This window comes from Heloderma suspectum, chromosome 5 (assembly GCF_057233095.1).
Source record: "Heloderma suspectum isolate Gila_16-S chromosome 5, 16-S_ref, whole genome shotgun sequence".
NCBI lineage: Eukaryota > Metazoa > Chordata > Lepidosauria > Squamata > Helodermatidae > Heloderma > Heloderma suspectum.
The window spans coordinates 20,215,970-20,239,143 of NC_139462.1; the positions used below are offsets into that span (position 1 = coordinate 20,215,970).

The 23,174-nt window shown below is 46.2% G+C and overlaps 1 protein-coding gene across 1 annotated transcript in view; it reads left to right on the forward strand.

Moving 5' to 3' along the window:
- The first annotated feature begins 640 nt into the window (after positions 1-640).
- ENOPH1 (enolase-phosphatase 1) overlaps positions 641-23,174 on the forward strand; it is a 29,339-nt gene continuing 6,805 nt past the window's right edge. The window contains exons 1-5 of the mRNA XM_084855457.1: positions 641-865; positions 16,210-16,311; positions 19,012-19,214; positions 20,018-20,150; positions 22,264-22,387. Of these exons, the coding sequence (XP_084711583.1) occupies positions 782-865; positions 16,210-16,311; positions 19,012-19,214; positions 20,018-20,150; positions 22,264-22,387 (646 nt within the window). The 5' untranslated portion in view covers positions 641-781. The remainder of the gene's footprint in view (positions 866-16,209; positions 16,312-19,011; positions 19,215-20,017; positions 20,151-22,263; positions 22,388-23,174) is intronic.

Sequence of the window (23,174 nt, forward strand, 5' to 3'; positions counted from 1 at the left end):
GACCACGCGCCCGGCTGGGGCACGAGCGAGAGCCCGCATTCTCTCACACACGCTCGCCCTTGTTTTCTCCCTCCCGTGCAAGAATGCCAGGAGGGCTGCACCTTCACGCGGCGCCGCGGAGAGGGGCGCAGCAAGCCCGCAGCCTCCCCGCGCCGCACCCTCAAGCCTCGGCACGCGTTTCGGGAGTTCCCTCGACGGGCGTGGCCGGTAAAGCGCAAAACCCTCGCATTTCGCCGGGCGCGCTTGCTCCCGAGAAAGCCACACACAGCGCGGCTGAGCTCTGGAGCGGGGCTTGCTTCCGAGGCAACGTGCCGTCCGCGGGGTGTCCGCTCCTACACACGCTGGCTTCAGCGGGGCTTGCTCCGGAGTAGACATGGATGGGATTGCACTGCGCACAGGGCTGCACCCGAGACGGTGGCGGCGTGCGCTGGCCACACGCCACCCGCCTCCATCTTTCGGGGGAGGGCCGCCCGGCCCCTCCGCCCCCCTCTCCCCACCGCCCAGCGCATGATGACTCTCCTGCCTTCCGCTCCCCTTCTGGCCGCCAATCAGGTCCTAACGATCCGGATGTAGCGGCGACTTCGCTTCCAGCCACGTGGGTTATTCCTCCCTCGCCTGTGCGCGGGGCGTGTTGTTCTTTGGAAATCCGAACGGCTTTGCAAGCTTGTCGCTGCGCTTCTTAAACCCGCGTCTCTGAGCTGCGCTCCGGGGCTCGTGTGCACCTGGCTTGATCGTGCGCGCGCACAGCGGCCCCTCCGGGTTCGCTTGCCCAGTGGTGGACATGGTGGGTTTCACGGTCCCCGCAGAAGTCAGCGTGCTCCTGCTAGATATCGAAGGCACGACGACTCCGATCGCGTTTGTCAAGGTGAGTTCTGGGGGGGTGTTGGTGGGAAATCGTGGGGCGCATGAAGCAAAAGGCCCTGTAATTGGATGCGCGCCTGATACAGGGTGTGTTGTTGTTTTTAAGCCATCCAAGAGTCTTCTGGCTCCATAAAGATTAACACATTTATTACGGTATAAGCTTTCGTGCACTATAGTGCATTTCAGCAGATGCATGAAGCGTTTCTTGAGTTGCTTATTATACATGCATGGTTGTGCGGGAGGCGGACTGCAAACAGTGAGGCCAGAGGGAAATGAAATGCAGAAAGTACAGATCATTATTTCCCTGTTAACAGTTGCTATTCACAAGACAGTCGTTGGGTGATAACCCAGACATCTTTGCATTGCTGAGTTGATTAACACATGTATTTTAATAAAACAGCCCTTGGTCCCTGTTCAGACCACAGGAGATACAGTCGAACCTCGTGAGGAATTGAGGTTCAGCGGTTTCCTGTTGCAATCTGCGTTTCGGATATGGCTGTTGAATCTTGGGAGTCTGCAATCCTGTGCACTTTTCCTCGTGAGAGAGGATCCCATTGTACTCTGAGGAGGGTGCTTTCCCTTGGAGTAAACATTTATGTGTAGACTGGGGCACAGCTCCAACATTGGGGGGGGGGGTCATTTGCGGTTTTTTTTTGTTGACAGGCACTTTTTTGTACAACGCAGATTCATTCAGTGTGGCTTCAGGAAAACTTGAAATGCAAGTGCATCTTCTTTTAAAAAAAAAACAAAACCCTCTAACATCAGAATCCCAATTTCTTTTTCTGTAGCGATGAAATGGGAACAACTACAGATAGCATCTATAGTAGAAACAACAGAGAGTGTTGTGGCACTTTAAAAGACTAGTAGATTTATTACGGCATAAGCTTTTGTGGATGCTATCCGCTTGTATCTGATGAAGTGGACAGTGCCCACGAAAGCTTATGGCCTAATAAATTTGTTAGTCTTTAAGGTGCCACAGGACTCTTCATTGATTTTGCTACAGCAGACTAACACGGCTACCCCCTACCCATCTTTAGTAGGGCTAGTGTTTGTTGTTGGGGGCATGTGAAGACTTTTGTTTTAGACAGAATTCTTATTTAGGTAGATCTTAAAGGCGGCCCCCCTCCAGTTAACTAATTGTGCTGTCTTACTGTATAGCAATATTGACTGTAAAATGACAGTGGGCTTATCCAGTGCTATTTCGCAGAAAAAAATCTTCTGGAAAAGATCCACTACTTTGTGACTTAATCTTGGGAGTGTGTGGATTTAAATGTAAGTAGTTTTACCAATGTGCACTGGGGTTTTTTAAATACTCCCTTTCGTGTGTTTGCTTCCGTACTTTATAAACTATTTGCACTGAGTCATTAAGGGAGCAAACCTATGGCTGCTACTTAGGGGCTAGATGGCCATAGGATATCGGGTTTTCTGAGTACTGACTTCGGAGCCTGCGCTCCGAGTTTGGTTCCTGGAGAACCGACTTCCCCCCCTTCCACGCTGCCTTGCAGGCAGCGCGAAACAGCCCCGCGCTCTGAAGAGGAGTGTGGAGCGGCCAAAACGGGTCGTTCCAGGGGGCATTCTGGGGCAGGGAAGGCAGAAATGCCAGTACGACACATCCTATGTGTCATCTGGCATCCTCCACCCCCGCTCCGCCTTCCTGTGGCTAGACAGCCGAAATCTATCCCCTCCGTGCTTCTCCTGCCCTCCATTGGATAACATTGGACTCTGAGTTTGGAGGCGACCGCCTATCCCCATAGGATTACGCCCTAAATATTTCCCAATGATGTATTACAGTACCCTTCCACAACCCAGCTAAGCAGAAATACTTAGGCTTGAAACCAGTATTTTCACAATGAAATGGATAGAAATAATTTGGGGGTTTTTATTTAGTTATTTGTGCCCCACCTTTCTACCAAAAAAATGGCACTTAAGGCAGCTCAGAGGACCTATTAAAATTGATTAAAACAATACATTAAAATACAATAAAAACATAAGTTACAGAAAAAATATTAAAAACAGCACCCAACCCACCAGACCCACTTACAGGCTAAATGTCTTCTTAAATAAAGTGGTCTTTGCCTGTCAGCGGAAGAACACCAGAGAGGGAATGAACCTAGCCTTCCTTGGGAGGGAGCACCATAGTCTTACATTTGGAAGCAAGTCCTGCAATGTTCAGTGGGGCCTACTCCCAGGTAAGTGGATATAGGTGAAATCCTAAACTTACTTGGGAGTAAGTTCCACTGAACGGAGTAAGTTCCACTGAGCACAGCAAGACTTACTTCCAAATAAATATGCATAGGACTATGATGTTGGGTTGTTTGCAAAATATTTATAGCGTAATGAATCCAGGAGTGTCCTCCTAGATTTGCATGGATGCTGCTCCAGGCTACTTACCTTTGAATAAGTGTGGGCTTGGTGGCTAGTGAACTGCACTGTAGAGTGGTTTAAAGAGCCAGCGTGGTGTAGCTGGTAGTGTGTTCAGTTTGGGCCAAGGGGATCCGAGTTCAAACACTTACAAAACCATAAAGCTCTCCAGGTTGGGTTTGAAGAACTCGCTGTCTCTCTTCCAAACCAGCCACAAAAGTGTTGTTGACAGGATCAAATGGGATAGACCCCGTGTTGGCTGTTCTGAGGAGGAAGGGGAGGATGCAGATGTGATCAAAGGAATCGCCTGATGAACTTTCATGTAGGATTTCCAGACTGCAAGCTGGGCATGTTGCATTTTCCTTTAAAGGCTAACAGTCTGCCAGAGACACTGCTAGTTTCTTCAGCCTCACTCCTGCATCTGTTACCTTACCTTGCCTCCCCTCTTCCCCTGCCTGCTGTGGGGTAGAATTGGGGTTCTGTTTGAGGACCAATGGAAGAACAGGGCAGGAGAAGCCTTAACTGAATTGTCTCCTGGGAATCGTGACATTTATAGGTTGCAAGTAGGTTACCTTGCTTGTTTTTTCAATGAAACTTCCAAGGGAGTAGCCATGTGAATCTGCTGTTTTTGCAGCACAAGTACCTTAAAAGCTTAACGCATGTTTTTAGGCACAACTCCCAAGCCCTCATACTGACTTGTAGCTGAAATAATTGCATATATTTCCCCTGTGTACCCTTGCCTCCGTTTCCATCTCTTTCCTCTGTTGTCTCCCTTGTGTTGATCTATAGATTGTAAGCCACTTGGGGCAGGGGTCTATTCTCATATTTTGTAAAGCACTATGCTTATAGGTCAGGGGTGAGCAAAACCTCCCAGTGTTTTGGCCTACAACCCTACAAAGAGAGCCAGTGTGGTGTAGTGGTGACAGTGTTGTACTGGGAGCCGGGAGATCTGGGTTCTAGTCCCCATTCAGCCATTATAATTGTTATTATATTTATTTGTATCCCACCTTTTCCCCCAATACTGGGATTCAAGGCGGCTTTACAACATTAAAGCTTACATAATTAAAACCTATAAATAGAAATATAAATACAAGTGTATAAAAGTTAAAAATATAATTAAATCATCAATATTAAAATTGTAAAAATATTAAAAGACAACAAGAAAAATAGTATCCATCCATCATATTTTCACAGGTCCAGACTAGTTATCCCCGAAGGCCTGCTGGAACAAAAGAAGTTTTTACATGCCTACAAAAGCATATCAAGGAGGGTGCCACTCTCGCCTCCCTGGGAAGGGAGTTCCAGAGCCTTGGGGCAGCCACCAAGAAGGCCCTCTCCCGCGTTCCCACCAGGCGTGCCTGTGAGGGTGGCGGGACGGTGAGAAGGGCTTCCCCTGAAGATGTCAGGGCATGAGTAGGCTCATAGGGGAGAATACGGTCTTTCAGATAACCTGGACCTGAGCCGTATAGGACTTTATAGGACATGACCAGCACTTTGAATTGTGCCCGGAAACAGACTGGGATCCAGTGAAGCTGTTGTAACAGGGGAGTTGTATGCTCCCTTTAACCAGCCCCAGTCAGCAGTCTGGCAGCAGCTCTTTGAGCCAGCTGAAGATTCCGAACACTCTTCAGAGGCAGCCCCGTGTAGAGCGCATTGCAGTAATCCAAACGGGATGTAACTAAGACATTTGTCACTGTAGCCAAGTCAGACATCTCAAGGAATGGGCGCAGCTGGCGCACTAGCTTTAACTGTGCAAATGCACTCCTGGCCACCGCTGAAACCCAGGCATCCAGGTTCAGGGCTGAATCCAGAAGTACACCCAAGCTTCAAACCTGTGTCTTCAGGGAGAGTGTAACCCCATCCAGCACAAGCTGTATCCCTATTCCCTGATCTACTTTTTGACTGACCAGGAGCACCTCTGTCTTGTCTGGAATAAGCTTCAATTCGTTTGCCCTCATCCAGTCCATTACTGCCGACAGACGCCGGTTCAGCACCCCAACAGCTTCTTTGGAATTAGATGGAAAAGAAAAGTAGGGTTAGGTGTCACCAGCGTACTGGTGACACTGAACCCCAAAACTCTGGACAACCTCTCCCAGTGGTTTCATGTATATGTTAAATAGCATGGGGGACAAAACAGAACCCTGAGGGAATCCACAGGGAGTCGAACAGAAGTCCCCCAGCACCACCTTCTGGGTCCGCCCCTCCAAGGAGGAATGGAGCCACTGTAAAACAGTGCCTCCAAGTCCCATCCCAGCGAGGCGGCCCAGAAGGATACCATGGTCGGTGGTATCGAAAGCCGCTGAGAGGTCCAGCAGAACCAACGGGGACACACTCCCCCTGTCTAGTTCCTGGTGTAGGTCATCCACCAAGGTGACCAAAGCTGTTTCTGTCCCATAACTGAGTCTGAAGCCAGATTGAAATAGTTCTAGATAATCTGTCTCATCCAGGAATCCCTGGAGTTGGGAGGCCACCACACGCTCCAATATCTTGCCCAGAAATGGAATATTGGAGACTGGCCAATAATTAATATGGTGGGGTTCTGGGAGGGCCTTTTTAACAAAGTTCTCACCACCACCTCCTTCAAGCAGGCTGGAACTCTGCCTTGCCTAAGGGAGGCATTAACCACTCCCCTTACCCACTTGGCCAGTCCACCTCTGGCTGCTTTTATGAGCCAGGAAGGGCACGGATCTAGAACACACATGGTGGCTCTCACCTCTCCACATCCTCAGGCTGTGCAAATTGAAAAGTATCCAACAACACTGGACAAGCAGGGGCCAAAGTTACATCCACTGGGTCTGTATCAACTATAGCGTCCAAGTCAGATCGGATCTGAGCAATTTTGTCTGCAATGCTGAGCAAATTGTTCACAGCGAGCTGTCAAGAGGTTTAAATTATCCTCTTGTGGGCTGGTGTGTAAAAGACCCCATACCACTCGAAACAGCTCCGCTGGACAGCTCTTTGCAGACGCAATAGTAGCAGAAAAAAATATTTTCTTTGCTGCCCGTATTGCCACAGAGTAGGCCTTCAAATAGGCTCTAGCCCGTGTTCGATCGGATTCACTCCGAGTTTTCTGCCAACGTCGCTCTAGTCGTCTTCTCACTCATTCCATCACTGCCAGCTCCCTAGAAAACCAGGGCGCTGGTGCGGCTCCACTTCATGAGAGAGGACACTCAGGAGCAGTTGTGTCCACGGCCCTGGTTTTCTAGGTTCCTAGTTTCCTGGTCATTTCTCCATTCCAGAGATCGGCCAGGGCTTCGACAGAATCATCTGCCAAGGCAACAGGAAAATCCCCAAGAGCCGTCAGGAAACCATATGGATCCATTAGCCTCCTGGGGCGGACCATCTTAACCGGCCCTCCACCTCTGCAGAGGTTCCGAGTGCCAGCAAATCTAAACCCCACCAGGTAGTGATCTGCCCATGACAACTGAACTATAGAGAGTTTCTCCAAGATCACTATCACCCCATCCAGCACAGAAAACGAGGTCCAGAGTGTGCCCAGCAGCATGAGTGGGGCCAGATATGATTATTATGGTGGACATGAAGTCCTGAGCCGCTCCCAACAGGGCAGCCTCAGCATGGATGTTGAAATTCCCCAGCACAACAAGCCGAGGGGTCTCCAACACCAACCCCGAGACTACCCCAGCTAGCTCAGGAGGGGAGACTGTTGAGCCGCGGGGTGGACGGTACACCAACAGAATCCCTGTTCTGTCCTGGGCACCCACCTTCAAATACACACACTCAAACCCAGCAGACTGTGGGATAGGGCACCTGGTGAGGGGGATCGAATCCCGATAGACCACTGCCACTCCACCTCCCTGCCCCCCCAGGTCTTGCCTGCTTCTGGACAGAGAACCCTGGAGGCCAGAGCTGAGAGAGATCTCCCCCCCCCCCCAGCTTCATCTAGCCAGGTCTCTGTAATACAAGTCAGGTCAGTGTGTTCATCCAGGAACAAGTCCTGGATAACAGTTGTTTTACCATTCACCAACCTGGCATTCAGCAGCAGCAGTTTCAACCCAGGGGGTCTGTTGCCAGGGCCATCCAGGTTATTTGAGTTGGGGGACAGTTTAGGGACAGTCAGCACCCTATTGTTACGGACTCTGCCTTTAGAGTGTGACTGTCTCCCCACTCCGTATCTCCTTCTGCCCTGTAGAGCCATGAAGCCTGCTGGGTGACTTTGGGCCAGTCACTGACTCTCAACCCAGCCTACCTAACAGGGTTGTCGTTGTGAGGATAAAATGAAGAGAAGGACGATAATGTAAGCTGCCCTGGGTTCCTTAGAAGAGGAAAAAAAGCGGGATATAATGCAATAAATAAATAAATGCCAGACAAATCAAAATGGACAAACCAGTTTAGCATTCTGACCCCACAAGGCCTTTTGATATGAAAACGTCTTTGCCTTGTTGGCATCAGGCAGGGAAATCGCCAAGCAACCCTCTTCGTGGCAAAGAATTCCAGAGTGTGGGGGCCCCAGTAAAAATGCCCGGCCCACCTTAGCTATTAGACTGACATTCTTTTTCTGTGCTAGTTCACTCAGTAAATCCTAACTTTAAACGGGACTTGCTCCCAATACTCACTCTGAGCTCTCTTTGGGGAAATTGGATTGTCTTATGGTTGCAATGTATGTTTTATTGTGAAACGTGTTTGATGATTAAAAATCTGTTCTGGAGAGTCCAGGAGTCCCTCAAGAAGCATAGTGATTGTTGCTGACTGAGAAGATGGAATACAGCGGAAGTTTGGCTTGAAAGATAGCTTGCCTGCCACTTCTATCGTGCAGCTGAATATTGGCCATCTTCTAAATTGCACAGTCAGTTGACGCAGGGCAACCACAATATTCCCGAGTTAAATAAAGCGGGCTACTATCATGACCACTCAAAGTTCAATATAAAAAAGTCAGAACACAACTGAAAAAAATGAAGAACTATATGCACAGAATAATACAATAGAATGTATAAGAATGCATAGCAGAATACCCAAAAGTAATCTATCGTGACCAAACATTGCAATAAAACACCCTTGATTCTTATATGTTGTATTTGCAGGGGTCGGTAGATCTCCCGGCGTTTTGGACTTCAACTCCCATAAGTCCCTGGCAGCATGGCCAGTGGTCAGGAAAGCTGGGAGTTGGAAGTGCAGAATATCTGGAGATATACCTTCTGCCCACCCCTGCTCTATTATATTATTCTGTGCATAAATTTCCTCATTTTTTTTCAACAGTGAAATCCAGTAGGCATGCTCAATGCTCTGTATTGCCATGCTCCAGAATCGTAATGTGCAGAGGTTCCACAGCAGGTACTCCAAAGGGGTGGGTTCCCTAGTAGAGGAGTTGATGCGTAGTGATGTGGGTTTTCCGGAAAATTTCCCAATGCAAACTACAGTAATTTGCATAGGTGAATTTTCAATTTGCATTGGAAAACTTTCTGATGCCCCAGAGAGATCCAATTTTGTATGTTTATTTTACTTGTATTTAGCCAGCGTGGTGTAGTGGCTGGAGTGTTGGACTGGGAGCTGGGAGATCCAGGTTCTAGTGTCCCCACTCAGGCATGGAAGCTCACTGAGTGACTTTGGGCCAGTCACAGACTCTCAGCCCAACCTACCTCACAGGGTTGTTGTTGTTGTGAGGATAAAATGGAGAGGAGGAGGATGGGGAGACTGTAAGCTGCCTTGGGTTCCTTGCAAGAGGAAAAAAGGCGGGACATAAATGCAATAAATGAATAATTAAATAAATAAACAGCAGAGCTCAGAAAAGTACCTCGTGCTATTTTTTTGTCCCAATACACCACAAATATTGGTGTGAAGCACCCGTAACATGATTTAAATGTTATATTGTGTAGAATTTTGTTATTGGACCATTTGTAAAAAATATCAGGAAAACAGCATATACTTCCCTTACAATATTTATATTTAAGAAAAAACAAAGGTACTGAAATGGTTGAAACACAGAGGGCGCAATCCTATGGCTGCTAGTCAATGGCTAGATGGCCATAGGATATGTGGTTTTCCAGGAACCGACCTCGGAGCCCGCGCTCCAAGGTTGTTCCCACAAAACCGACCTCGTAGGCAGCGCGGAATGGCCCCTCGCGGAAGAGGGGCACGGAGCAGCCTAAACAGAGCGTTCCAGGGCGGGGAAGGCAGAAATGCCAGTATGACACATCTGATGTGTCGTCCGTTAGCCTCCTCCCCCGCTCTGCCTTCCCGCGGCTAGACAGCCGAAATCGGCTGCCTGGCCGCAAATGCAGGGCAGGAGAAGTGCGGAGGGAATGATCCCCTCCATGCTTCTCCTGCCCTGCATTGGATAGGCAGTCGCCTCCAAGTTCGGAGGTGGCCACCTATCCCCATAGGATTGCGCCCTAATTAATTTTAGCAACTCAAACAACTGTGCATGTGTCAAGGTTCCCCTGAACAACTCCTTAAGGATCTTTTGCCTCCTTAAGAGTCCCATCTTCCTTCTTTTAAACTTCCCTTTCCCAGTAACATGGGGTTTAGGCTGTAGACATGGGTTGACTGACACTCTAGACACAGGGCTTAACCAAAACAGTTTACTAGTAAACAGTTTACAACCTAACTGCCCTTAGACTTTTCTAGGCTGCTTCTTCCTGCTCACTCTACAGACTCTGCTCTCACTTCAGGCTCTGGCTGTCTCCACCCTTACCGGTTCTCTTGCTCCCTTTATATACCCTGCTTCCTCAAAACCGAAAGTACTGCTTCAAACCTGAAGAAATGAAACTTAAGTGGAGAAATGGAACTGCCACATAACCAGAGAAATGAAACTACCCCTCTCAGGGTTACCCCCTCCCAGCTGAAAACTCCAGGTTTCTAAGCCTGATCTTTTTTCCCTTTGCCTGTGCAGGCTTCACAGCATGATATGGTGACAACCTCTCATCTATTTCAGCAGAGTTCAACTGTCTTCCACCAAGGTTGATGGGGTACCTTCAGTTTCACCGCCACTACTTATTAATTCCATTTTACTCTGAGACATATATGTATCACACTCTTGCTAGGGATAATCATCTGAAAAAACATTAGTTACAACTTAATACAACATTAATGAAGTTTCCCTAATATTGTCTTTTCAATTGGCATACATTTATTTTTACTAATAAACCTATGCAATGGGGAAAAAAATTTCCACAGAAAAATAAAGCACTGGGGAATGTTCCGCCCCACGTCACTCTGCTGACCCACTGTAGTTCTCTGAGGTCTTTGATATCTGGAATCTTAGCACCTTTTTTTTAAAAAAAAGTTAAGCTGGGGATGCTAGGGAATTAATTTTGCTCTTTATTTATGCTAAATATATGCTCTAAGGTGTTCCTTATCCTGTCCACACACACCCAAAAGACCTCTGCATACCCACGAGTATTCAGAAGAAGTATATTATGTAAAGTGGGATGCTTAAATGGTTGTGTGTGTACATTCTTTACTCCAGCCTTCCCCAACCTGGTACCCTTCAGATATGTTGGAGTGCAGCACTCATCATTCCCAGCCAGCATGCTGGCAGTGATGGGCATTGAAGGCCAGTGCATCCGGAGGACACCAGGTAGGGGAGGGTTGCCCTATTCTTACTCCGTTCACAGCAGAGAGATAACTGAACCTGATATGCGGAAGGATCAGAAGGGGCTGTGGCAAGAACACACCAGTGTCAAAGAGGAAATCTTTCAGCAGACGTTTAATTTCTAATCATCTGCTCTGGATATTAAACTGGCTTTCTGATATTTTTAGGAAGCAATCCTATGGTCCCCGGGCGAGCGTTTCAGGGACAATAGGATTCTTTAGAGTCCCTCGTCCAAGGTCAAAGAGAGCACTCCGACCTCAGAAAGGGGAGTCAGAGAACCAACTGTTCTCACCCAGTGTAAAAAGAACCACAACGGCCGCCCTCCAAGGTCGGAAAAGTGACCTCAGAGGAGGAGGAAAGGGGGCATTCTGGTGGGCAAGTTATGTGAAGCCACTTCCAGCCTCCTTCCCTCCCCCTCTGAAGCACTAAAAAGTTTTTTTTTTTTTTTAAGCTAAAAGGCCCATATAGCAAAATCTTCAGGGTGGGAGGATGGGGAAGATCACCTCTGTTGCTGCTCCTGCCCTGGATTGGTTGATCTGACGCCTCCGAGTCTGGGGGCTTCTGATCACCGAGAGCACAATCAGTAGGGTTGCGCCCTTAATGTTTAATATTTGTATATTTTCATTGTTGTATTTAGTGTTTTGGCTGTTGTTTTATTGTTTTGGCTTTTTTATGATTGCAAACCTCTGCAAGGGTATCGGTCAGTTAGGTGGAATGTAAATGTAATAAATAATTTTTTTGATTCTGGAGAACTCTCTGGTCACACAAGTGATAGGAGTAGAGGCTAAAGGATGTGTCTAATCCTATAAATTTTAATGTAAAACTACAACTTCTAGTGTCTCTTGGAAAGATCCATGATAACGAAACACACTTAGGTTTGTAGTATATCTGTAGCCTGCAGGCAAGTTTACACTATACTTCCTAAACAAGCTTCAAGCCTGTTTTTATTTGGAATGGCTCCTGGCCACATATCCATGGGAATTCCCATTCTGGGAACGAGTTGAGGGCCTCTACTAGTTGGCATCCTTACAAAACTGCAGTTCCTGAGCTTATTTGGGGAGGCCATGAAAGTTAAACCAAGGCTAAATCCCAGGGCTACATTCATAATAGGACATCTTTATAGTGAAGTAGCGGAACTGGGCGTCTGTGGTAGCAAGGAGACAAGATGAATGTCTGTAGGAGTACATCTTGGCATCAGAATGGTGGTGGCCTGGAAAAGGGCAAGTTCACACATTAGCTGCACACCCCTTTACATAAAGGGCCCCACCCCTGATGTGTGTGCTTACTAACTCAGCCCCAAACCTCCATGTGTTGAACATGCATGTCAGCAGCAGGGAAGCCCATGTACATAGGCCTCTACATGTTCTGAAACGCTGTATTGTCAGGATTTCAGAACATGAGTAGGTTTTCCAGCCGTAGACATTCACACCACACCTCTGGAATGTGTTGCCATTGGGGGGTCCTTCAGACCCCATCATTGCAAGTTTTTAGGAAGCCTCTGAAGACTTACTTGTTTTCTCTGGCCTTCCCCTGGTTATGTTTCATTGGACTTTCCTGGTTTGTAGCTGCAACGATGTTTTAGATTTTAATAATATCTGAGCCAGAGGTTTTATAGCAGGTATTTGTTGGTTTTACGATTTTTTTCTCTCTTATCACAGGATGGGTTTTTACTATATGGGATTGTATTGTTGTAAGCTGCCTTGGGAGGACTCCTGCTCTGAAAGGCACCCTAAAAATATTTTAAATAAAATAAGTTACTTGAATGGGGAGGAGTTTTACTCTTCCAAACCAGATTAGTCTTTGTTCTTGGGGGTGACCTTATAATTTTAGAAGGACCAGGAATCTCTGTTTTTGAGATTTATTTCCCCCAAGTTTGATTTGTAAAGCATGAGCAACCAACCTTGAACTTCATTACTTACACACCATGAAGGTTGCTTCATTTGTCGTTTAGCAAGTCCGTTGTTCCTGGACATGAGCTGAAGCGTCAGGCATAACAACCCCTTTTTGTTCCCTGTATAATTGGACAGTGCCCGATATAGACGTTGCTTAAGATGGCCCTTTTTCTAGTGCTCAATTATAGCAACAATCCAGCCACACTTGGCTAATTCCGAATTCAATTATGCGCTTTATTCAAAGGTGCTCACTCCACTTCAACAGTTGCCGTCTGAAAGCTTTGACCTCACAAATTCTGTTCTCATTGGTAGTGCCAGAAATCACAACTAAGCGGCGGGGGGGGGGGGGGGGATGACAATATAGAGGAAACAAATGTGTTGTGTTGTTTTTACATGCTGAATTAGATATCAGTTGAACGTTCATGGGATATTTTCTGTTTATAGCTTTACCTTGCACTATCCATGTACAGGCCTAAGCCTCCTGTTGACTTATACCAGCCTTCCACCAATCTGGTGCCCTCCAGCTGTGTTGAACTGCAGCTCCCAGCGTTCCCATCCAGCATGACCATTGGGAAAGGCTGTCTTAGATAACTACGCCCATTTTCCCTTGCCATTTTCTCTTCCCTCCCACCTTTTGTGGTCAAAAGGAAGGGAAACATCTCTCTCTCTCAGATCTCTACCCAAGATCCTTTCCCCATCCCTAACTGCAGGGGGTGGGAACCTGAGGCCCTCCAGATGTTGCTGGACTACAAATCCCATCAGCCCTGACCATTGGCCATGCTGGTTGGGGGCTGATAGGAGTTAGAACCCAACAACATCTGGAGGGTTACAGGTACCCTGCTCCTACCTAACTGTAACAAAATCCTAGATATCTATAACAGCATTTGTTCACCTTCATCCATTATTACCCACTTAAAGAAATCTTAGCTCATGAATCATGTGGGTTTTAATTGATTTTCCACACACTGCCCTGGGCTCCCTGGAGGAAGGGCAGGATATAAATATCATAAATAATAACACATTGTATAGTGCTTCCCAGATGGTACCATTTCCTCCACAATAAAACAAAAACAGACTTCCCACATATAGAAACAAGTTCAAGAGTAGGACAGACTAGTTTAGTGCTGAAGCATATGTTTCACATGCAAAAGGTCCCAGGTTCAATTATTGGGGCTGGGAAGGGATCTTGCCTGAAAACCTGGGGTAGACAATACTGGGCTAGATGTACCAATGTCCTGACCAGGTATAAAGCAGGTTCCTATGCTCCTTGACATGATGGCCCAGTTCATATGTAATGAGAAGCCTCTATGGGTAAATTTCCTCGTGGGGTTTCTTGTTGCATTGGCAGCTGCCATTTTGAATATTCAGGGCATGTCGAGGGCGCGCCGTAGCTTCTCGTTATGTGCGAACTCGGCAAGGTTGGGTTGTTGGGATGGTTCACAAGCCACCTAGAACCCATGGGCTGTTTTAGGGTTGTGGGTGGCTTGTGAACCACCCCTACAACCCACCCTCATCGGGTTTGCATGTAACAGGAAGCTACGGTATACCCCTGCTGCACCCCTAATATTCAAAATGGCTGTCGCCACCACAACAAGAAGCCCCATGGGGAAATTCACCCACAGTGATTTTCTCGTTACATGCGAACCAGGTCATTAAATTCCTACAGGCAGAGAGTCTTTGGCCATTCAAACATGAGATATCCTCTCTCACACACACCTCTCAGAAGTCTGTAGTAGTCCAGGAAGCATTGTACCACATAATATTGCTAAGTGTGCGAGTTGGCTCTTACCAATTTTTGAACTTCAAAATATCCGTCATAGTCATGTGTCCGATGATAATTGGAGCACCCTATCTCAGTATACACCACTGATCTGGGTTTCCTGAAGGTTTTTCTGGGAATGTTTTCACTACCCTAAATTGATTGACATCTTATTTAAATGTGTTTATATGACTTGTTTTTAGCTATGTATATTGAATATATTCCATGTTGATTTTATGTGCTATATACATATCTCAGTTTTCCCATTAGTCTAAAGTAGTTGAACTGAAATATTTGATTGGGGGGCGGGGGAGCAGTAAAGTGCACTTGGGCTGGGAGTAAGCTCCATTGAGCCCAGTGGGACTTACTTCTGAGTAAACACTATAGGATTGTGCTGTTGAATTTGTTTGACTATAACATCTAAAAGCTTTACTTGGGAGAAAAAAAATGGAATAGTTATCAATATTTATAAGACATGAAAACTCTATTGCATACACTTTCCTTACATTGGTTATGGGGGAAAACTGAAAACACCAAACTCTTAACGAAGGGCACAATCCTATCCAATGCATGGCAGGAGAAGCACGGACGGGATCGTTCCGTCTGCGCTTCTCCTGCCCTGCATTTTCGGCTAGACAGCCAGTTGCGGCTGTTTAGCCGTGGGAGGGCAGAGCGAGGGAGGAGGCTGCCATACGACACATTGGATGTGTCGTACAGGCATTTCCACCTGCCCTGGGACGCCCTCTGGGAACGCCCCTTTTCAGCTGCTCCGCACTCCTCTTGTAAGCACTGAGGATGGGGCTGTTCCATGCTGCCTGTGAGGCAGTGCAGAAGTGCAGGGAGGTTGGTTCTCCGGGAACTGACCTCAGAGCATGGGGTCCGAGGTCGCTTCCTGGAAAGCCAGATATCCTATGACCATCTAGCCGCTGTGCAGCAGCCATAGGATTGCTCCCTTAATAAGTTAGCATACTGAAAGAACCATGCATTTTTATTTATTATATATGCATGCACACTTCCTAGTGATAGTCAGTTGAAGAAAAGGTTAATTGAAACTTTGATTTTAGATTTGACTGGCATTGTATCTGTTTCAGTTGCCCAACTTGACTGGTGTTGTCACATTCATTATGTTACTAATTAATGTTAGTGAAACAATGGCTGGGTTCACACAGCAAGCCTGAGTGTGGGTTGTCGTTGAATCGTGGGTTGTTGTGCTGTGTGAACTCAGCCGCACTAACAAACCATGGTGTCTTAACCACAAACAACCCATGAGGAGAACCCATAGTTTGTTATCGGGTTGTCAACTCTGGGTTTTTCATGGTTAATTAACCATGATTTGTTAGTATGGCTGGGTTCACACAACAGCCCATGATTCAACAACAACCCATACTTAACCTGTACCCTGGCTTGTTGTGTTGTATGAACCAGGTCGATATAGTTCTAAAAATTGAAAAATTTTCATGGAAAAAAATACCACAGTAGAAAAACGTCTGTCCCACATTGCTGGTATTCATCAGGGGTATACCACTTGTCACCCTGCAGATGTTGCTGGATTGCAACTCGCATCAACCATTGCCTATGCTGGCTAGAGCTGGTGGGAGTTGTAATCCAACAACGTCTGGAAGGCTGCAAGTTTCCCAACCCTGGCGTACATGAAGGTTGTCACTTACAGCGCACTACCATGCTTGTCTACTCAGAAGTAAGTCCTGCTGTGTCTAATGGGGCTTATTCCCCGGTAAGTGTCCATAGGATTGCAGCATTAACTTGTGATGTGTTTTATGTGTCACTAGGACACCTTGTTTCCGTATATCAAAGACAACATCCAAGATTATCTACGAACACACTGGGAAGAAGAGGAGTGTCAGCAAGATGTCGGCCTTTTGAGAAAACAGGTGGAGCATTTGGTGTCTCTTTCTGTTCTTATAGTCTGTTTTGTATCAGTCTGTATATCAACATAACTCTTAGACGTAGGGCTACCCCAGCCTTACAAAAAATCCACACAAAGTTACTAGTTCTCACAAATTCTCATTAGCCCAACTGCCCATGAATGCCTACGTTAGTTGTGGCTGGAAAATGAAATAACGAAATCCAGTTCTTGTCCTGGATTACAAAACCTTCCCAGCCTGATCATCTGGAGGTTATTTTTATTTGCCCCATATGAGCAGGCAAGTGGCTTTTTACAAGACCAGACTATGGGTGTTTTGTGAAACTTCAGAACATAGAGTCTGGGAAATGTGTGATCTATACACCTTGTTAAAAAATAGCATTAGACAAATTCATGGAGGACAGGTCTGTCGTAGCCATGATAGCTAAACAGAACTGCCACGTTCACTAGTCAGAAGTGTGCTTCTGAATACCAGTTGATGGGGGCAACCACAGGAGAGGTCTGTGGCTTTCATGCTTGTGGACTCCCAGAAACATCTGACTGGCCACTGTAGCAAACAAAATGCTGGCTTGGATGGACCTTTGTCTGATCCAGCTGGTCTCTTCTTAGGTTCTTATAGAATCATAGAATAGTAGAATCATAAAATAGAAGGGTTGGAAGGGGCCTACAAGGCTATCGAGTCCACCCCCTGCTCAGTTCAGGAATCCACATCAGAGCATCCCTGACAGATGGCTGTCCAGCCTCATCTTGAATGCTTCCAGTGTGGGAGAGCCCACCACCTCCCTAGGGAATTGGTTCCATTGTTGTATTGCTCTAACAGTCAGGAAGGTTTTCCTTATGTTGAGCCGGAATCTGGCTTCCTGTCACTTGAGCCCATTATTCCTTGCCCTGCACTCTGGGATGACGGAGAAGAGATCCTGGCCTTCCTCTCTGTGACAACCTTTCATGTACTTGAAGAGCGCTATCATATCTCCCCTCAGTCTTCTCTTCTCATGGCTAAACATTCCCAGTTCTTTCAGTCTCTCTTCATAGGGCTTTGTTTCCAGTCCCCTGATCATCTTTGTTGCCATCCTCTGAACCCTCTCCAGTTTGTCTGCATCTTTCTTAAAATGTGGTGCCCAGAACTGGACACAGTACTCCAGATGAGGCCTAACCAGTGCTGAGTAGAGGGGAACTAGTACTTCCCGGGATTTGGAAGCTATGCTTCTGTTAATGCAGCCCAAAATAGCATTGGCCTTTTTTTGCAGCCACATCACATTGTTGGCTCATATTCAGCTTGTGATCGACAACAATTCCAAGATCCTTCTCGCTTGTAGTGTGGTTGAGCCACGTATCCCCCATGTGTGGTTGAGCCACGTATCCCCCATCTTGTAACTGTGCATTTGGTTTCTTTTTCCTAGGTGCAGAACTTGGCATTTATCCCTATTAAATGTCATTCTGTGGTTTTCTGCCCAGCGCTCCAGTCTATCCAGATCACTTTGAATTTTGTTTCTGTCTTCCAGGGTATTAGCTATCCCGCCCAATTTTGTGTCATCTGCAAATTTGATCAGCATTCCCTGCACCTCCTCCTCCAAGTCATTAATAAAAATGTTGAAGAGCACTGGGACCAGGACTGAGCCCTGCGGTACCCCGCTCGTTACCTCTCCCCAGTTTGAGAAGATCCCATTGATAAGCACTCTTTAAGTCCAGTTATGTAGCCAACTGTGGATCCTCTGGATCGTTGTTTCATCTAGCCCACTTTGAGCTAGTTTGCTCATCAGGATATCATGGGGCACTTTGTCGAAAGCTTTGCTGAAGTCGAGGTATATTATGTCTACAACATTCCCACAGTCCACAAGGGAGGGTACTTGATCAAAAAATGAGATCAGATTCATCTGGCAGGATTTGTTCTTGACAAATCCATGTTGGCTTTGAGTAATCACTGCATTGTTTTCAATGCAGTGCTTACTCAAAGTCATCTTAGAACAAGAATGGCTCCAAGCCATTGAATTCAGGGAGGCTAAGGGTCAAACGTCACACAGCGTTAATTGTGTAGAGTCTGTGTGAGACTCAACAGGTTTTTTACTCTAGAGTAAGTGTGCATGGCCCCAAATTAGATCAGGACCAGCATGCACCAGGAGGGGAGGATTAAACTTTCCCCCAGCATACCATTTGCTTCCCGAAATCCATCCCCCACACACACATACACACAGAGGGATTTTAAAAAAGAGGCCTTTGATGCATTAAATAATATTGTTTAAAAATATTATATCCCATATTTATTCCATCATGGAACTCAAGGCAGCATAGATAGAAACATAGAAAAGTGCCTTATATCAAGTTAAAATATTGGTCCATCTTGCTCAGTATTGTCAATACTGACTGACTGGCAGGCAGTGGCTCTCCATGAGTTTTTCTTGCCCTACGTGGAGATGCCAGGGATCAAACCTGGGACCTTCTACAGCCCTTTCTTCAGCTCATGCCGTGGGCTATTAATATAGATGGCTTTAAAGGTTTTCTTTCTAAGTATTCTCCATGATGTTTTGCGAAATAGACTCCAGATATTTTCCTAGCTTGCAACTATTTATTTAAGTAGATCTCTATTGTCTGCCCCATGTTTAGTGTTTCATTATACAAAATAAAATGTCACCACCTTAGCGGAGCATTCAGAGTCCCCACCCTTGTTGACGTTGTCTCCTTGCTTCCTCTCCCATTCGACCTTCTGAAGGCTGAAGAAGATTCGCACATGGATGGAGTTGTGCCCATCCCACTGGAAACCAGGGATGGGGAAGCAGAGGTCGAACGCATCATCCAGGCAGTCGTAGACAACGTCCGCTGGCAGATGTCTTTAGACAGAAAGACCACAGCCTTAAAACAGCTCCAGGGCCACATATGGAGAGCAGCATATGAAAACGGCCGTGTGAAGGGAGAGTGAGTAGCTAGTTTCTAGGAATCTTATATATTATTTTATTTAGTAGTAGTAGTCTTTAAATCCCGCTTAATATAATAACATTTCTTAAGTGGTTTACATACAAAAGATATTAAAAATTGCAGTTAAAAGTACATACATTATACAATATAACACAAATTTCAACTTACAACAAAGGGAGGAAGCAATCTTGTGTCCCCTAGACATTGTCTGAAGGGCCATAGGACAGTGGGGATTTTCCCCCTCCAAGGATGGAGACAGCCTGTCTAGCGAAATCTGCAAGGCAGGAAGCAAAGATTGCCTCTGGTGCTCTTCTCGCCCTGCATTGGATGATCAGAAGCCTCTGAGTTTGGGGGCTTCCAATCACCAAGAGCACAATCGATAGGATTGCACTCTAAGGGAACAATAAAAAGAGACAGTAAAACAGAGCGGCATCATGATGATCAATTATAAGCCAGGGAAAACCTGAAGGAACATGTATGTTTTCAGGAGGCGTTTGACTCTTGATATTACACAATGTGTACTTTTTCCCTGCTATTGCTATGTCCCATAATTTAATAAACCAACTCTTAACTGTTGATATATTCATGTCTTTCCATAATTAGGCAACACAATTTTTGTTGCTACGATCCAAAGCTGAATCGGATTACAATCTTCATGTTGCACATTTCTGTAATGGAACCAAGTTACAATACCTCGGGAATATCCAGTAATTATACTTATCAGTGAGGAAAGTCCTGTAATTGCATCTTCAGAATTTCTGCAGGTTGCCTTTCTCACGATCTCCTTTTGTTCTCCATTATAGGTTCTTTGAGGATGTGGTTCCAGCAGTGAGAAAGTGGAGAGAAGCAGGAATGAAGGTTTATATTTATTCTTCTGGGAGCGTGGAGGCACAAAAGCTCTTGTTTGGGAATTCTACAGCAGGTGATATTTCAGAGGTAGGTATACAGATTGGGGTGGTTCTCTCTCTCTCTCTCTCTCTCTCTCTGTTACATTATTTTAGCTATTATACCCTGAAGAGCTCAAAGCAGCTGACGTTTCCCAGACAGTCTCCCATCCAGGCAGCTTATAGGGGTCAGACTTGCTTAGCTTCAGCCCTCAGACCATTCTGAGGACATGGTTTTTAGGCATAATTCTGCAAATTCCAACAGGCTGGGTGTTCGCATCTTGCATCCTCAGTCATTATACATATCAACAAGAAAAGCCCATTGTCCCTTCAGGTTATCATCTCTCAACTCCTTAATTTCTAGAATGTGTTGCTTCTTACAAACAAACCTCTTTTCCTTTATTTTTTATTGCTCAAAGATAACAATAAATGCAATATAAAAAGTTTAAAAGCCATTTACAAAAAAGCACACAGACAATATATGCAAACAACATATAACTAAAAACAACATTGAACTATCAGTCATAACGAAAGACACATCCAGGACCGATTAAAACTCATCATGTGCTGCCAGATGCCTGGGAAAAGAGATAGGTCTTAACCTGGCACCAAAAAGATAATAATGTTGGTGCCAGTCGGACCTCATCAGGGAGTTTGTTCCACAGATGGGGGGCCACCACTGAGAAGGCCCTCTCCCTCGTTGCTGCCTTCCGAGCTTCCCTTGGAGGAGGTAGTCGGAGGAGGACCTTAGATGTTGAACGTAGTGTATGGGTAGGTTCATTTCAGGAGAGGCGTGCCATCAGGTATTGTGGTCCCAAGCCGTGTAGAGCTTTTATAAGTTAAAAGCAGCACCACTTTTTAAAAAATCCTCTGTGACAAAATCACAACGCTTGTCATGTGGAGTTTATATTAATGTTTATATGTGTTTGCTGTGTTAAATAGAACCCAGGTAAGTGAGGGTTAATTGTTTGGTAGTGAGTGAGTGAAAGGTGGGAGGGACATGTGTGTGAGAGAGGGAGGGGAGACTGTTTCTAAATGGCAGGAGCAGACAGTTGGTTAGACAGGGATAGGGCTTGGAGATAGAGACAAGGCCTTAGGGTTTCATTAAGCCACATCTAGATAGTGGGATTGTGAGAATAAGAGTTAGAAGGGGTAGAGTAGGCCGGGAAGACCGAGACCAGGGTGAGTAATTATAAGATATAGCCTCTCTTGTATTAAATAAACTTTAATTTGTTTTTAAATTATAAAATCCCGTGACTTGTCCATCTTTCTGTGCTACCAGTGGTGCTCCTATTTCCTGGGTACTTCTCCTGGTTGGGTAAAGGGAACCAATTAGGCATACTGGGTGTCTCTTTTACCTGGTGAATGTAGGGGCTGAAGCTTGTGGGACTGTAAGGACAGCTGTCCCAAAGCAGAGGCAATCGGACCTGAGGGAAGGTTATGTCACAATCTCCTTCAGTCTTCTGGTGCTTCTCTGGCCCTCCCTTAAACACTTTTTCCAGCACCAGGCCACCATGTTAACTTTCCACAAAAGCCCTGACATGGTGTTGCTCCAGGGCATTATGCAATGGAAGCTGGTAGCTCTGATGTCGGTGGGGCAGTGAATCCACTCCAGGTTTCAGTCAGAACCCTAAAAGGAGCGATCCAGGGTGCACCTTGGATAGCTCTTTTAGAGTTCTGGATGGTTCTGACTGAAACCTGGAGCGGATTCGCCGTCCCGCTGACATAGAAGCCACCAGTCTCCACTGGCATTGTGAGAAATTAAAATGGTAGCTCATGGAGCCCCACCAGGCGCTAATTGGAGTGCTGATTCTGCCCACCACAGCTGAGGGCCTCCTCAAACTTGGAGTCAGCCCTGAGTCTCATGAAGGGACAAAAAGCTACAGGGCAGTGAAGCTCCACCCACTGACCACTACAAATCCTGTTCAATGCTCATAGCAAGTCCCTCCACGGAAACTTTCTGTGTGGAGATAGCTACATCATGAGAGCAGTTGAAAGTGGCCTTCATGGAGCAGTTGTTTCATGAACACTTGGTCCTTCGGGTTATCCTTTCTCAGTTTCTTAATTCCTTGAACTTGCTTCCTCCTATGAACAAACCTCTCCTCCTTTTCTTTTCTTCTTTTGCTTGCTTGTTTTTGTTCAAATGTCCTCCCTCGATCTTTCAGCTCTTCGATGGCCACTTTGACACTAAAATAGGCCCTAAAGTTGACAGCGAGAGTTACCAGCGGATTGCCACAAGCATTGGATGTTCCACAAACAACATCCTGTTCCTGACGGATGTCACTCGAGGTAAGAGAGCTCATGGTTGTTACCTCACTGTTGTTCCAGCAGGTGTGGCCGGACTTGTCCACTGCGAACTGCTGCAGAGTCATTGGTGCCAGAAGGTGACTGTCTGAGCCACTTGCTCGGCTTCTGTCCATTCAACAGTGTGCGTGTCTTACGGAACAGGAGAAAAAATGGAACAGATCTGCTGAGGTTCTCTGATGCCAAGCATCAAGTAGAGGCCATAAAGTACAAGTACAATGTAGATCATAGAATAGTGGGGTTTGAAGGGGCCTACAAGGCCATCGAGTCCAACCCCCTGCTTAATGCAGGAATCCAAGTCAAAGCATCCCTGACAGGTGGCTGTCCAGCCTTGTCTTGAATGCCTCCTGTGTGGGAGAGCCCACCATCTCCCTAGGTAATTGGTTCCATTGTCATATTGCTCTAACTGTCAGGAAGTTTTTCCTGATGTTGAGCCGAAATCTGGCTTCCTGCCACTTGAGCCCATTACTCCATGTCCTGCGCTCTGGGATGATCGAGAAGAGATCCTGGCCTTCCTCTCTGTGACAGCCTTTCAAGTACTTGAAGAGCGCTATCCTGTCTCCCCTCAGTCTTATCAATGCAAGGAGATCAATGCAAGGAGTTGGAAGTTCCTTACATAAATGCCCTTTATCTGACATGATCAAAGCTTCCCCTTTGGGGAAGGGCTGTAGCTCAGTAGTAGTGCACATATTTTGCACACAACAGGCCCTAGTTTCAATCCTTGGCATCTCCAAATAGGGCATGGAAAGATCGTTATCCAGGCCCAGAATCA